At 47.2% G+C, this 16,510-nt stretch overlaps 1 protein-coding gene across 1 annotated transcript in view; it reads right to left on the bottom strand.

Moving 5' to 3' along the window:
* Positions 1 to 16,510, bottom strand: part of CLIP4 (CAP-Gly domain containing linker protein family member 4) — a 146,046-nt gene that overhangs the window by 17,927 nt on the left and 111,609 nt on the right. The window contains 3 exon segments of the mRNA XM_068232760.1: positions 783 to 858; positions 9,092 to 9,156; positions 10,023 to 10,146. Of these exon segments, the coding sequence (XP_068088861.1) occupies positions 783 to 858; positions 9,092 to 9,156; positions 10,023 to 10,146 (265 nt within the window).

Raw genomic sequence — 16,510 nt, 5'->3', positions numbered from 1 at the left:
GACGTTAGAGGCGCACGCTAGTGCAGCCTGTAACGCAGCCCCACCGCACAGTAATGAAAAATCAATGGGCTGTTCACAGTGCCCACGTTGCGTTACATTGTAACGCAGCACGTACATTAAAAGTGCTGCGTGCTGTACGTTGTAAGCGGCTAAGCCGCGTTAGACTGTTTGCACATGCTCAGTAGTGTTGGAGGAGGAGGTCTTCCCTCCTCCTCGGCCAGGCACATGGCTAATTAATATTTACTGCACGGTGTGACGTGCAGTGTTTACTTCCTGGAGCGCCGCTCTGTGCGGCGATTGGCTGGCGGGGCCACGTGATGCCGCATGCGTCCAAGAGTACGCATCACGGCATCACGGACGCCAGAGTGAGCTGCACATAGAGCCACGTTATGCGACCATAACGATCCCTAAAACGCAACGTCTTGGTGTGAAAGTAGCCTTAACCAACATAAAACTTTAGTGCTTCCGTATAGCGGAGTGGAGCCACCCCTTTGGAGCAGGACCATTGACTGTTAAGCCCCATCTACGTGATTCTTTGTGCGATTTGATTACGATTCTATTTACGATTCGATTAAATCAGACATGTCCGATCGGGATTCGATTAGCCAATGTTTTGCAATGGCAAATCGAATTGAATCGAATCCCGATCGGACATGACGGATTTAATCGGATCGTAAATAGAATCGTAATCGAATCGCACAAAGAATCGTATCATGCAGATTGGGCTTTAGAAATTGGTTTACTATGTACGTAATTCTGCATTATCAACTGGCGGTAATTACCTGCCGAACGAGTGTCTCCGATCAGCATCCTTCTGCAAGGCGGAGGTAGATGTGGAACTGAAGCTCCTCTTAAACCCTGTAGAGAATAAGAGATGTGGTTACTAAACAATCTCCCGCTTCTCTTTTTATTTCTCAGACACTTTCAATGTGAACTAGATTAAAGTGCATCACCAGATTTTACCTCTATTCCTCACCATGCTGTAGAAGGTAAACAATTGCGGGGGGAAAAAAATATGAAATGTACACGAGGGTCATTCAGAAAGTAACAGCACTTTGCTTTTATGTGCATCCCAAGGTATTCTATGCAATGTAACTTGCAGCTGTCAGGTTTAACCTCTTCTCTCCCTGCACCGCTTGTCACATGACTGCAGAAAGCCAGTAACTGTTTGTTCAGCAGCATTAACATGAAGTCCCGCCCACCCATTTCCTCCTACCCATAAGTGAGGAGTGTGAAGCTACTACAACTAAGGGATTGAAAACCTTGTTAAAAGATATGATAAATGCTAATATAAAGGAGGTGATTATGTGGAGAAAAATCAGAAGACCGTGTGTCCAAAATAAAATAAATATAAGGTTTCCTTAATTAAATAAAAATGGTGTGTGGCTACTCAAAATTTGAGAAGCAGGGTCAGACAAGAAGAAAATGGACATTCCTACAGCAGCTGTGCTGTTGCTATACTGCAAAGTATTATGGGAGCAGAGTAGTGGATGGTTCCTTATGACAAAGAGGCCAGAGTTGAAAGATTGACTGTATACAGCAATCCAGAGACCCCTCCCTATTCTCTACATGAAGCTGGCGCTGGAGCTGCCTATTGGCTACAAACATTAGTCCTTTCCCCTAGACGGCATTATTGTAATGTAGAGCAAGATAACTGACATGAATACAGACATGTGGTAGGTAAAACTTGTTTTAATAGATTAGAATGCCTGTCAAGGTATATTAAAAGGCGTTTCCTACTTTTCTGGACTTAAGGAGGCACTGCAACGACATATAGAAGAATACGTTATTCAGGATACCTAATTTTACTCAGTTTCAGCATCTGAAACACTTCTTATATCAATATATATTACTGTCTATTGGTATGAAGCTCTGCCCTCCCAGTGATGTTTAGCCTAAGATATTTAGTTATGCGGTCTTCTGCCCAGAGCACTCAGGGAGAGCATGGTTTCTGCTCACTTTGGAATAAACATACAGTCCACAACTGATGCATCTGCCACCTGGGATAAATTTCAGCATGTAAATCAGGGAGAGGAAAGATTTAAAAATGGGTGAACACTAAATACATTATAAAGTAATATTGTAAAAAAGTAAGCAATTTTATTCATCAAAGCAATCCTGAGCCCAAGAATAAAAGGTAAAAAAAAAGTCAGATCATATAGAGCCTCTTACCGCCGCTCCTGTGGCCAGAAATCAGTCAGGTTTGATTTTTTTAGTGACCCCGGGGTCATGACGTTGCAGCTCGCCTCTCTGCTTCTCACAGAGCAGAGGCGGGAGAGCTGAGGGGGTGGGGCGGGATAGAGGCGGGGAGAGACTTGGAGGGGAGGGATAGAAGAGCACAAAGGCGAGGAAAAGTCTTCAGGAGGAGGGAAAGGGGCGTTTTGCAGGAACGCCTCTCCTGCTAGGGACGCCCCTTCCCCTAGTTATCTAGCGACATTTGTTGGCATTGTTGTCTGCATTTTCAGGGGTCCGCAGGAGGAGAGAAGGCTTGACGGAGAGTGGCAGACAGAGGACACAGAGGCATGTCTCTAAAGGGACACTGTAGGGGGTCGGGGGAGAATGAGTTGAAGTTACCCGGGGCTTCTAATGGTACCCCGCAGAAATCCTGTGCCCACGCAGCCACTCACCGATGCTCCAGCCCCGCCTCCAGTTCACTTCTGGAATTTATGACTGTAAAGTCTGAAAACCACTGCGCCTGCGTTGCCGTGTCCTCGATCCCGCTGATGTCACCAGGAGCGAACTGTGCAGGCCCAGTATGGTCTGTGCCTGCGCCGTGCGCTCCTGGAGACAGCAGAGGAAGCAAGGACACGGCAACGCAGGCGCAGTGGTTTTCAGACAAAGTCTGAAATTCCAGAAGTGAACCGGAGGCGGGGCTGGAGCATCGGTGAGTGGCTGCGCGGGCACAGGACGTCTGCAGGGGACCATTAGAAGCCCCGGGTAAGTTCAACTCCTTTTCCCCCGACCCCCCTACAGTGTCCCTTTAGGGACATGCCTCTGTGTACTCTGTGTGCCACTCTCCGTCACTTCAACTCATTTTCCCCCCGACCCCCCTACAGTGTCCCTTTAAGCAAAGAACATGTTTCTGTGTCCCATTTGTATTACAAAAAACGCTCCGGGTTACATTTTAAGTTATATTCAGTGAAGTTCCTCTTTAACTTTAGGTGTTAGACACTAACTTTATACTTGGAGATACGATAAAACAATTAGCAAGCAGGTGACTAACTGAAACAAGACAGGGGCCCGCCAGGGGTGCAGTTGTACTCGTACTGCCGTTTAAGATGTAGTCCACTGCGTTGAACAAATTTTATCTTCCTCCCGACTCGTGCAATAAAGCATCTCCATCCATTATGGAGAGGATAATCCCTTCCTTTCCATGCCATAGATTTTCCTGCATCTCTTAATCTTCCCGTTGGGAAGGAATCAGAAACTTCTGTCGTGCTTACAAAGCAATATCTTGACCGTCTTCTTAATTAACTGTCGGAGTCGTACGAGATCGCCAGAAAACGTCCGGACGCAAATGGCGCGTCTGACTAAATGATACCGTTGCCTTCTCTCACTTTTCATATCAAGCAACCAATTTACAAAAACTACAATTTGTGCTAAGTGTCGCCATTAGGAGTAATTGCCAGACGTTTGCCGGGGACGATGGAACGCGTTATGGGACACGGAACGGAGGCGGGGAGCGGGGCTGGCGCCAGCGATGTCATTATAGGAAATGGTTATGCTAATTTTCATTTTTATCAGAGGCAATGTTCTGTATACACAGGTATTCCAGAGTGATGCAGGAGAACTTGTACAGCCACAAATGTGCCTTTATTCCTTCCTGTGCAGCAGGAACATGTTTACCCGGCCAGGAGCCCAAAGACCAGCCACCTCTTGTAGTAAGGCCTTCAAGAGCTGTGGACTGCTATTGCTATCAGGCAGGTCCATCTGTGTGCTGCCCCCTTGTAGACTGAAAGAGGATCTGTAACTTAAAAACAAGCCTGAGGGGTACTTGCCTCAGGAGGAGGAAGCCTCTGGATCCGAATTAGGCTTCCCACATTATCCGAAGCCATACGAATCTAGCCCTGACTCCCCCAAAACCAAGGCCGACAAGGATGTCAGCTGTGGCTCAGGCAATATTTACCTACCGTGATCCAGTGCAAATGCAGTAGCAGCTTTCCGAACAGGCTCAGGTCGAAATAGTGAAATCCGATCGAGTCCGCTCTGCTGTGCAGGTGCAAGCCTCCTGCGCAGTACAGAGTAGAGTGGACCGGATCAGACTCTGCTATTTTAACCTGAGCCCAATTGGTGCTAATGCACCTACGCTGGATCATGGTAGGTAAATATTTACCTCACCAGTGTTCAGGGGGCTGCCAGTGCTGGATCCCGGAGGCTTAGGAGGACGGGGGAAGCCTCATTAGGATTCAGTGGCTCAACATAGGATGCGTTTTAAGTTACAGATCCTCTTGAAGAGCAGGATGATGATGAGGACGATGGAGAGCATGCAAGTTTATCGCTATAGCCATGTACTGCTACAGGGATTCAGATGCGGCCTGTGTAAAACTGCAGGCAGAGATACATTTTTGTACGCACACAATTTTATATGCAGCCGATTGATTTCAAAAGGCTGCAATTCAGCATCTGAAATCCCCCGTGATTCGCGGCTTGAGGCCCTAAAGGACTAGTGGCACTTCAAGATACTAGCAGAATCAAGATACTAGGAGGTGCCCAATCAATATAAATGACTCTCCCCACACACATTCTTCTGTGCTTCTGAAAAGTTTCCTCTGCTTCTAAAGTGTACTTTCCCTTCTTCCTTGTTGTAAATTGTCCCTCTGCACATCATTCCCTGTGTAGATCTTAAAGAGTACTTCAACAAATACTGCCTTGCATCTTTAAACTGGGTAAAAATCTAGAATGCACATCTGTGACATTAACAGCTGTACTAGTCAGGGGCTGCTTGCTGGACCCCCAATGTTCCCAGCACACCCCTCTGGTACTGCGCAAGGGGAATAAAGTGCTGGGTGGAGATTGCGGCAGGGTTTAGAAGGAAAATAGCTCATAGTTTTATTAATGATGCCTCCCTGTGTCAGACACATTTCTGTAGGCCTGTGCTCAACATACAAAACAGTCCATTCTAAACTCTTGTACACAAGCCCCAGCTTAAAGCACATCTGAAGGGAGAGGCAAAGCAGGACAGCCAGGCAATCTGCATTGTTTAAATGGAAATAAATATGGTAGCCTCCATATCCCTCTCACTTTTTGTGTGCTTTAACGATCATTGGTTGATCATTAGGGCAACATTTCTGCAAACAATCACTGTACAGACCCAGCTATATTGAGGGGAACAACGGGCAAGAAACAAGTAATTGGCGCTCTGAGGTACGAAAAGTTAAAGAAAATAATGCACACTGTTGAAGTTTAGCACAGAGTCGTCTCGGATGAGTTTCTTCTTTGGGGAAAGTACAGAAATGCTGTCAGTGTCAGATTAAAGGGACTCCGAGCACCTCTCATGGGCATGCCTTTAAGACTCCAACCAGTACTGCAAAGTACTTATAGATGCATACCTTTCTGTAGCTTGTGCTCTCCTCTTTTATTTGATGCCTGAATTTTACACTTAATAGTTTTTGTTCGATTTCAATTTAAAAATCACTGCTGCCATCTTGGCTAGTTTATAACTTCCGGGTCACCCCTGTCTTCTCTGTTAGAGAAGTGCATCACTGAATGAAGCAGGAAGAGGAAGTGACACGCATGGCCATGGCAAGAGGCTCCTCCAGAAGGGTCATAGTATGACTTTGTTGGAAGTCGTCTGGCTTAAAGGGAACCAGAGACGAAGCACCCTCATGTATTTTACTATATATATATCAATGGGAACATTAGAGAAAACACCTACCATGCTTTCGGTTTCATTTTGCACTGCACAGCTTGTTTCTTATCAGCCCTGATAAAATCCCCCACTGAGCATTCAGTCTGGCTTTGATCATTAATCTTTATAGCCGAGTCTGTGTTCTGTCATGCCTTTTCAAGTCCAAGCCTGCCCCCTGCTGGCTCTGCTCAGGAATCATTATAGCTGAGTCATTACAGCAAAGCCAGACTGAATGTTCAGTCGGGGATTTTATCAGGTATGATAAGAAACGAGCTGTGCAGTGGAGAATGAAACAGAAAGCATGGTAGGTGTTTTCTCTAATGTTCCCACTAATATATATGGTAAAATACATGAGGGTGCATCGTCTCTGGTTCACTTTAAAGGCATGCCCATGAGAGGTGCTCAGAGTCCCTTTAAACACTGCAATGCAGGACAGGTCCGCTTTATCAGATTCCGGCCTTGCTGGGCAATTCTAGTACAAGCTACTCACTGTGATGACGCTCAGGATTCTCTGCTGGACCCGCTATATACGTGTGAGCTGGCCTTCCTGATACAAGATGTATGTGACATCAGTGACAAAGGATCTGCTGAACCACTAGTGACGAATGTCTCCAAGAAAAATGGCTCAAGGCTGCAGAGGAACTCCGCTCAGTGCAGAGGAGACGGCTGGCCTCGTTCCAGCTGCAAACTGCATAACAATCCCAGGCATCTAGCTCCTCCCCCTGTAATTGAGCCAAGTGCTTGTCCCCATACAATCCGGCCACACTACACCGGGCTTACGTCCCAGGGAAGAACATGCGTCTTGCTTGTTCTTACACCTCCCCAAAGCACACAAAAAATATATATTAAAATATATTAAAAAAGTACTGGTACCGTATTTTCCGCCATATAAGACGCACTTTTTCTCCTCCAAAAATGGGGAGAAAAAGTCCCTGCGTCTTATACGGCAAAGGCAGGGAATCCCCGACCTCCGAACGCCCGCCGATAAGAACCGCCGCCATGTCGGGGATTCCCTGCCTGTGTGTGCCCACTCCCCATGTCTCTGATGCCTGTGTACAAGTGTATCAGTAATGTTCAGGCAGCCAGATCACATACCGCATGGCCGCCGCCGCCGCCGCCGCCGCCGCCGGGAACTGCCTCCTGTGTAATGCTGCTGGCGGCTCTTGTCCCGTGTGCCCGCTCGTTCTACTGCATCTCCGCTCCACCATTTGCCAGTGTAAATATCGGGCAGCTGGCTTCCCTATCGCCGCGAGGATTGCAGACCTTGTCCCCTGTGCGCGGCTGGCTCTATTGAAAGGCTCGTTCTGATTGCGTCATCAGTACGAGCCTTCCAATAGAGCCAGCCGCGCACAGGGGACAAGATCTGCAATCCTCGCGGCGATAGGGAAGCCAGCTGCCCGATATTTACACTGGCAAATGGTGGAGCGGAGATGCAGTAGAACGAGCGGGCACACGGGACAAGAGCCGCCAGCAGCATTACACAGGAGGCAGTTCCCGGCGGCGGCGGCCATGCGGTATGTGATCCGGCTGCCTGAACATTACTGATACACTTGTACACAGGCATCAGAGACATGAGGAGAGATACGACCACCCACTTGGCACCAGGGAATGGCCACACATATGGGACACAGGAGGAAACAGAAAGGGACACAGGTACACACATATGGGACACATACAGTAAAGCGACACAGGTACACACATATAGGACACATAAAGGGACACAGGTACACACATATGGGACACAGGAGGTCGCATTAAGAGACACAGGAGAACACAAAGGATACATGAGAACACATAAAGGTAAACAGGAGAACACATAAGGGACACAAGAGGGCACATAAGGGACACAGGAGGGGACATGGGGACACAGGCGGACACCATTTGGGGGAGAACATGTATAAGACGCTCCTGGAATATGGACGCACCAGGTTTAGTATATATATATATATTTTTTCCCTGGTTTGTGACCTCTAAACCTGGGTGCGTCTTATATTCCGGAGCGTCTTATACGGCGCGAAATACGGTATATCTTTTTCTTCAGATATTATCCGAGCAGCGTAATTACACAGAGAACAGGAACTGTCTATAAGATGCCAATTCCTGGCTGATGCATGTTTTATATTTATGCAGCTGCTGCATTGATTGGTCCTCAAAGCTGTGCAAATGTGCTTAAAGGACTACTGTACCATAAGGGATATAGAGGCTGCCATATTTATTTCCTTTTAAACAATACCAGTTGCCTGGCTATCCAGCTTATCCTCTGCCTCTACTACTTTTAGCGACAGACCCTGAAACAAGCAAGCAGCAGATCAGGGGTTTCTGACATTATTGTCAGATCTGACAAGATTAGCTGCATGCTCGTTTCTGGTGTGCTTCAGACACTACTGAAGCCAAATAGATCAGCAGGCTGCCAGGCAACTGGTATTGTTTAAAAGGAAATAAATATGGCAGCCTCAATATTCTTCTCACTTCAGTTGTTTAAATTTAGTATAAACTGCATATTAATTAGGAATTATTAGTGTTTCAATGACCATACCTAATAGAGTAAAGTCTATGTATACAAGTAAAACAAAAATCTAGTTTGTTAGTATGCTTTTGGTCTACTCCCACTAGCTTAACTAACTAGTTAATAATAAATAACTAGTTAATAAAAATCTATGGAGCCACCATACAGGGCCATTGGCCGGGCCCCCATCTAGCCCTCCCCCCGGGAACTTTCAGAGTGTTATCAGTGGAGCATGTTCACCGGCGGCCATGTATTTAGTCACATAACACACAATGCGTTGTCACGGGGTAGAGGCGCCCCAGCAGGGATGGAGGGAGGACACTGGAGGAGCATGTCGATGGACAGGTGAGAGTGCGCTCTGCTGCCAACGCTCTGCACAGGCCCAGGGAATCACACCTTAAATGGGGGGGAGGGGGGATAATCAATAGTTTTGATCGATTTAAACTGGAAATTACAATCGGGCTGCCATGTGACAGCACTAATCTCTGGCAGATTCGATCATAATAATGAAATTTGACAAGTGTATGGGCACCTTAAAGGTACGCACACAAGCACACACAATTACTGTCGCTCACAGAGGAAGTGAACAAAGCGGAAGGGGAAAAAGAAAAAAAAAATGTAAAAATGCCTCTATATGCAACAATTATGGTACACGGTATAATACAGTATCTGCTAAATATACACTAATGAGTGAGAAATGTGAAATCATATTTACAATGAATGCTAATTACACACACCTGGAAATGAATGGTTCAGCTTGCTCGCTGGAATCTCAGACAGGGACTCGAGTGATCCGGAGAGTCTGTGGAACAAAACAATCAGAATATGGCATGTATAGCGCTACAAAAAGAACTGCAAAGTGGGGTATTTATGAGTATAAATGCAAATCGTATACAAACTATAAAGAGAAAAACAGTATCACAACAAAAGCAGACAAGTATTAAAGTAACAAGCCTTTACACTTTTAGAACCTCAGGACGATCGGCCCAAGTACAAGACTCTCCGAATGATCGGCCAGAGAGCAAGACCCTCTAGATCAGAGTTCCCCAACCCTGTCCTCAAGGCCCACCAACAGTACGTTTTGCAGGAAACCACACACAATCACAGGTGGGGTAATTAGTGTCTCACCAGACCTAATTAACTACCTCTGTGGATTTCCACAAAACATGCACTGCTGGTGGGCCTTGAGGACAGGGTTGGGGAACACTGCTTCTAGATCACTCTGAGGGCAAGACAGGACCATTATCGCTAGGACAAGGCCCTCAGGATGATCTCCCAGAGGAGAACACCCTCAGGTTGATCACCCTGAGAACATGACCCTCAGGATGATCCCCCACCCACCCAAGGATGAGACCCTTAGGACAATCCCCAAGGACAAGACACTCGGGAGATTATTGCCCAGAGGAAAAGACCCTCAGGACAAACCCCCAAGGACAAGACCCTCAGGACCATCCCTCAAGGACAAGACACTTAAAATAATGGCCTAGAGGACAAGACATACATGTTGATCACCGAAGTATAAGACCAGCAGGACAATCCTCCTATTAGGAGATACTCATGCCAAATATAACTAGAGCAGGATAGAGTGGCAGAATACTTCTGGAACAAGGTGTACAGGATAAGTAAACAAAGAAGAAGCAGCAAGAAAACAGACTGTTTATCGCTCACCTCTGAACTCGAGATGGAGGGGCAAATACCCCGTGTTTAGGAGGGCAAGTAAAATACTGAACACCAGAAATAGATCCATCGTTCTTGCCATGTGGTTTATCCAGTTCAATGCCACACCAATTACCTGCAACAAAAAAAATTATAAATACCTGATTATTCAGGTCTCTCTCAGTCAATTTCAGCCGACTTCTTACAGTGCTGAGAAATCTATTGGGCGTTTTCCCATTGCAGGCAGTAATTTACCCAAACCCTGAGAGAAGGGTCACACTTGAGGACGGGAATCACATGCCCCGTGTGATAAAAGGCAGCAATGCCGGGGGGGTTTGTTGTTTTTTTTGCCCCGTTGCGGAATACTGCACTGAGATTACATTATGCGTGTTTTTGTGTTGTAGAAAACACGCACAATTTTTAGCAAGTGTGACCCCAGCCTGACCTGCTGCTATTGTGAATACAGAAGATCTAAAGGAGATTATGGATTGAAGAAGAAGAGATAATATGTTAAGAATGGAGTCCAGGTATAAGAGGTGTACCTGGGAATTGAGTTAAAGAGTAACTGTAGTGAAAACAACATCATGAATGAAATTGCTAATTGTTTTTTACAATATCTATTTATAAATTATTTTGTTTTTGTCCACGATAATCTTTCCTCGCCCCGATTTACATTCTGCATTTACATTCCCCCAATAATTATGGGCAGCACTGTAAGTAACGAGACAATATATACTCTGTACAGCGGTACGTAAGATGCAAGCGCTATAAAAGTACCAAGTAATAATAATAATAATAATAATAATAATAATAATAACTGCGGCACTCATTGTGTAATTTGAGCTGGAGCCCAAATAACAAAAAGAAAGGTGGTGGGGAAATTTGGGAATGGGGTTAAAGTAGGACAATATATTTGACAAAAAATCAGAACATTTAGTTGAAGGAGTGTCATCATTCGGCTTCACCTGTGCCCGAGCTTCCCCGCAGCCTTTCCACGTGTATGCAGTCTTCAAGGCCAAAGGCAGATTCAACCCCCATGTCCTGCCGGAATCTTCAGGGTCTGTGTTTTGGAACTGTCATTGCCAATTAACAATGGTGCCCCAGAGCTTAAGTGCCGATGTACAGCAGAGCACCGGCGCACAAATCAATGGTTCTGGTATTAACCGATTTGTTGACGTCACCTCATACTTCATGAATGGGGACCGATGCCAGTCTCGCCAACACAACTCCAACTGGCAGATTGCACAAGTCTCTTGACAACATGACGTCACCTTATACTACGTGCGTAGGGCCAGATGAAAGTCTCGCCAGCATAACTCCAAATGGGAGATCACACAAGTCTCATGAGGACATAACGTCACCTCATACTTCATGAGTGGGGACCAATGCCAGTCTCTCCAGCACTACTCCAACTGGAAGCTTGCACGAGTCTCATGCATCACCTCATACTTCCTGAATACAGCCCAATGCCAGTCTCTCCAGCACAACTCGAACTGGCAGATTGCACGTGTCTCATGCATCACCTCATACTTCCTGAATACGGCCCAATGCCAGTCATCTAAGCACAACTCCTACTGGCAGATTGCACGTGTCTCATGCTGTCACCTCGTACTTCCTGAATACCTCCCAATGCCATTCTCACCAGCACAACTCCAACTGGAAGATTGCACGTGTCTCATGCCGTCACCTCATACTTCCTGAATACAGCCCAATGCCAGTCTCTCCAGCACAACTCCAACTGGAAGATTGCACGTGTCTCATGCCGTCACCTCATACTTCCTGAATACAGCCCAATGCCAGTCTCTCCAGCACAACTCCAACTGGAAGATTGCACGAGTCTCATGCCGTCACCTCATACTTCCTGAATACAGCCCAATGCCAGTCTCTCCAGCACAACTCCAACTGGAAGATTGCACGAGTCTCATGCCGTCACCTCATACTTCCTGAATACAGCCCAATGCCAGTCTCTCCAGCACAACTCCAACTGGCAGATTGCGCGAGTCTCATGAGGACACAATGTCACCTCATACTTTGTGAATGGGGCCCGATGCCATTCTCACCAGCACAAATCCAACTGGCAGATTGTGCGGGTCTCATGACAATGAATTACAGGACATGCAAACATCTACTGCGCGTAATTCCTGCACTCCCGGGATAGAGATCATTTCAGGCGACACGTGTGAGGAGCGGAGGAGATGTGATAAAACTGAAACACTGTCTTTTAATTAAATCAGCCTCGAGAATGTTAAACCCAGCAGAGGCGCGCTCTGCCGTCCGACGCCGCTAATGAGATTATACAGGCTCGTGCAGTGACCTCCCAAATCCCCCTAATTAAATACCCACGTATTATACGGTTAAGATAAAATGTTACCTGCTCTGAGCTGCTCACAGTTCAGTCAGGGAAAGATTAATCTTCCTAAAAATACAGTTAAAGATGGCATCTCATCTTCCTTCTCCTCCTTTGTGTTAAGCACTAAAAATAGGCTTTTAAATTCTTTTAAAGGACACCTGAAGTGAAAGGGATATGGCGGCTGCCATATTTTTTGTTTGTTTAAAGATTACGTATACTGGCCACCTTGCTGATGTCTTTGGCTACGGCGTGCACATGCGCAAAATGCTTCCAATGCACAATCAAGGATGGGCACAGCTGAGCTGGCACCTGCACACTAATGCTCGACCTGGAAGCAGGTGCAGGAGGCCTTTGGGAGAGGGGGAATGGAGGGGGACAGAGAACGGGAGAAGGGAGAAGCGGAAGGCATGAAAACTGCTTCATATACATGCCCGCTCCCTCCGTTTTTACAATAGGTTTCAGCTCGGCTATCCTTTAAGAACTCTCAGTAAAGGAACATTCCTCAGAGATCACCTGACAGGACTAAAGATGCCACCACATGTGATAAATAGAAAGCAAATCAGGGAGAGGAGCACTGACTAAATCATTTACAAATGAATGTTTTGTTTACATTTTTTTTTTCTTCATTACGTTCTTCTGACTACAGTTTCTAGTCAAACATATTAGTGTAGCTTTCATTTAATCAGAAAAAACGGAGATCAGGGGAAAAAAAAAAGCTCGATGGACAGGACATGAAAGGGAAATCTGCAATGGCTGCATCCACACCTCTCCCATTCCTGTTGTCCTTTAAACAGTAAACAAAGCATCCCAGTTGGAAGCATGAATATAATGAAAAACAAGCCAGAAAAATGCACCAGAGAGAGAAACGACATGACAAAATAAGAACAAACAACATATAGCTATCTATATATATAATAGAGTAAGTGCATCAAACTTCGAGCAAGAAGAAGAAGTAGTGCCCTGCCCCCAGGGCGTGCCTCAACCTTCAAGCAAGAAGAAGTACTTTGCATGAGAAAATGTATGCGTGCTCAAACAACAAGTTTAAGGCTTCTTTTCCAAGGACTGTTGAGCTGTGTGCTCAGCAAGCAGTTACCAGGCAGCAGTAAGCAGTTACCAGGCAGCAGTAAGCAGTTACCAGGCAGCAGTAAGCAGTTACCAGGCAGCAGTAAGCAGTTACCAGGCAGCAGTAAGCAGTTACCAGGCAGCAGTAAGCAGTTACCAGGCAGTAAGCAGTTACCAGGCAGCAGTAAGCAGTTACCAGGCAGCAGTAAGCCGTTACCAGGCAGCAGTAAGCCGTTACCAGGCAGCAGTAAGCCGTTACCAGGCAGCAGTAAGCCGTTACCAGGCAGCAGTAAGCCGTTACCAGGCAGCAGTAAGCCGTTACCAGGCAGCAGTAAGCCGTTACCAGGCAGCAGTAAGCCGTTACCAGGCAGCAGTAAGCCGTTACCAGGCAGCAGTAAGCCGTTACCAGGCAGCAGTAAGCAGTTACCAGGCAGCAGTAAGCCGTTACCAGGCAGCAGTAAGCAGTTACCAGGCAGCAGTAAGCAGTTACCAGGCAGCAGTAAGCAGTTACCAGGCAGCAGTAAGCAGTTACCAGGCAGCAGTAAGCAGTTACCAGGCAGCAGTAAGCAGTTACCAGGCAGCAGTAAGCAGTTACCAGGCAGCAGTAAGCAGTTACCAGGCAGCAGTAAGCAGTTACCAGGCAGCAGTAAGCAGTTACCAGGCAGCAGTAAGCAGTTACCAGGCAGCAGTAAGCAGTTACCAGGCAGCAGTAAGCAGTTACCAGGCAGCAGTAAGCAGTTACCAGGCAGCAGTAAGCCGTTACCAGGCAGCAGTAAGCCGTTACCAGGCAGCAGTAAGCCGTTACCAGGCAGCAGTAAGCCGTTACCAGGCAGCAGTAAGCCGTTACCAGGCAGCAGTAAGCCGTTACCAGGCAGCAGTAAGCCGTTACCAGGCAGCAGTAAGCCGTTACCAGGCAGCAGTAAGCCGTTACCAGGCAGCAGTAAGCCGTTACCAGGCAGCAGTAAGCAGTTACCAGGCAGCAGTAAGCAGTTACCAGGCAGCAGTAAGCAGTTACCAGGCAGCAGTAAGCAGTTACCAGGCAGCAGTAAGCAGTTACCAGGCAGCAGTAAGCAGTTACCAGGCAGCAGTAAGCAGTTACCAGGCAGCAGTAAGCAGTTACCAGGCAGCAGTAAGCAGTTGTTAAGAGTTTGAGAGGCATTTTACTGCCTATCAACTGTCCGTGGAAAAGAGGCCTACCCTAGCAAGTCTGGCTTTGCATATCTGGCCTAATTGGCTATTCATGAGGCAATGCTCATGCAAATTTGCTTTTGCATGCCAAACTATGCAGGGTCAAAAAACCAATAAAGCGGTCGCCCTGCTGCATGCCAGCAATGAGCGAAAATGCAAAATTTTACCGAATTTTCGCCTAATTTTGTTTTGACAGGCAAATTTTCCATCTAATTTTTTTCGCGTTATTTTTCGCCTAATGCCAGTCATTTTCGCGTTACTTGCGTATTATTGCGGACATTTTCCGCATAAGGGCATTAGCGTCCGCATTCAGAGAAGTTTCTTGCGCATTATTGTGGACATTTTTCCGTATAAACGTCCGCATAGACTGAATTTCCATGCGGATTATTGTGGACATTTTTGCGCATAAGGGCATAAGCATCCGCATACAATGAATTTTCGATGCTGGTCGAAAATGCAAATATTTCTGAAGATTTTCGTGAAAATTCGCCGAAAACGGGATTTTCGATGTGAAAATGACTTAGGCGAAAATTCGCAAGTAACACTGCTACATGCTACATTAGCACTATCCAGGAGCGCCACAGGGAGGATTCCCAATGCCCCCTTTTTATACAACCGGGGGGACCGCGGTGTCCCAGGCTCTCTCACTGCCTGGGAACCACAGCAGCACCCCGGAGGGGGAGGCTAGGTGGCGCAGGCGACCCCGCCCCCAAGCGTGGGCAGCGCTGGGGAGAGCTGTCCGCACCCACCTCCCAATATTAAAAACAGGCACTTACCTTAACGTCCATTGCGTTCTGCTACATGCGCATTAACTTGGGGGCACCACATGAGAAAGGAGTGAAGCATGGGTCACCCCGAGCTTTAGAGCTCAGGGCTGGCTCACATACAACACTCCGGGGGGGAGGACAACTAACTCCAGGGCTCACACCACCGGAGCAAGCCATCCACCACCTGCCTCCAAAGGATACAAACTGCAAAAAATGCTTTCCATGAGAAAATTAATGCGCATGTAGCAGAACGCAATGGACGTTAAGGTAAGTGCCTGTTTTCAATATCAAGAGGTGGCTGTGGACTGCTTTCCCTGGCGCTGGCCACACTTGGGGGGGGGGGGGGGGTTGGGTTGGCTGCACCACCCAGCCTCCCCCTCCGGGGTGCCGCTGCGGTTCCCAGGCAGTGAGAGAGCCTAGGACCCCGCGGTCCCCCCGGTTGTATAAAAAGGGGGGCATTGGGAATTCTCCCTGTGGCGCTCCTGGATAGTGCTAATGTAGCATGAACTTATTCCCGCAGGGCGACCGCTTTGCAGTATTGGTTTTTTGACCCTGCATAGTTTGGCATGCAAAAACAAATGCATATTTGCATGAGCATTGGCTCATGAATAGCCAATTAGGCCAGATTTGCAAAGCCAGACTTGCTAGAGTTAAACTTGGTGTTTGAGCACTCATAATTTTTCTCATGGAAAGCATTTTTTGCAGTTGTATCCTTTGGAGGCAGGTTGTGAATGGCTTGCTCCGATGGTGTGAGCCCTGCAGCGAGTTGTCTGCGCCTGTCCATGGAGTGTTGTATGTGAGCCAGCCCTGAGCTCTAAAGCTCGGGGTGACCCATGCTTCACTCCTTTCTCATGTGGGGGGCCCAAGTTAGTGCGCATGAAGCAGAACGCAATGGACGTTAAAGTAAGTGCCTGTTTTTAATATTGGGAGGTGGGTGCGGACGGCTCTCCCCAGCGCAGGCCATGCTTGGGGGGGGCGCCTGCGGCACCTAGCCTCCCCCTCCGGGGGATGCAGCTGTGGTTCCCAGGCAGTGAGTGAGCCTGGGACCCCGTGGTTCCCCCGGGTTGTATAAAAAGGGGGTATTGGGAAGCCTCCCCGTGGCGCTCCTGGATAGTGCTAATGTAGCATGAACT

This window comes from Hyperolius riggenbachi, chromosome 4, assembly GCF_040937935.1.
Source record: "Hyperolius riggenbachi isolate aHypRig1 chromosome 4, aHypRig1.pri, whole genome shotgun sequence".
In the NCBI taxonomy this organism is placed as follows: Eukaryota; Metazoa; Chordata; class Amphibia; order Anura; family Hyperoliidae; genus Hyperolius; species Hyperolius riggenbachi.
This window is presented reverse-complemented; position numbering and strand designations above follow the sequence as displayed.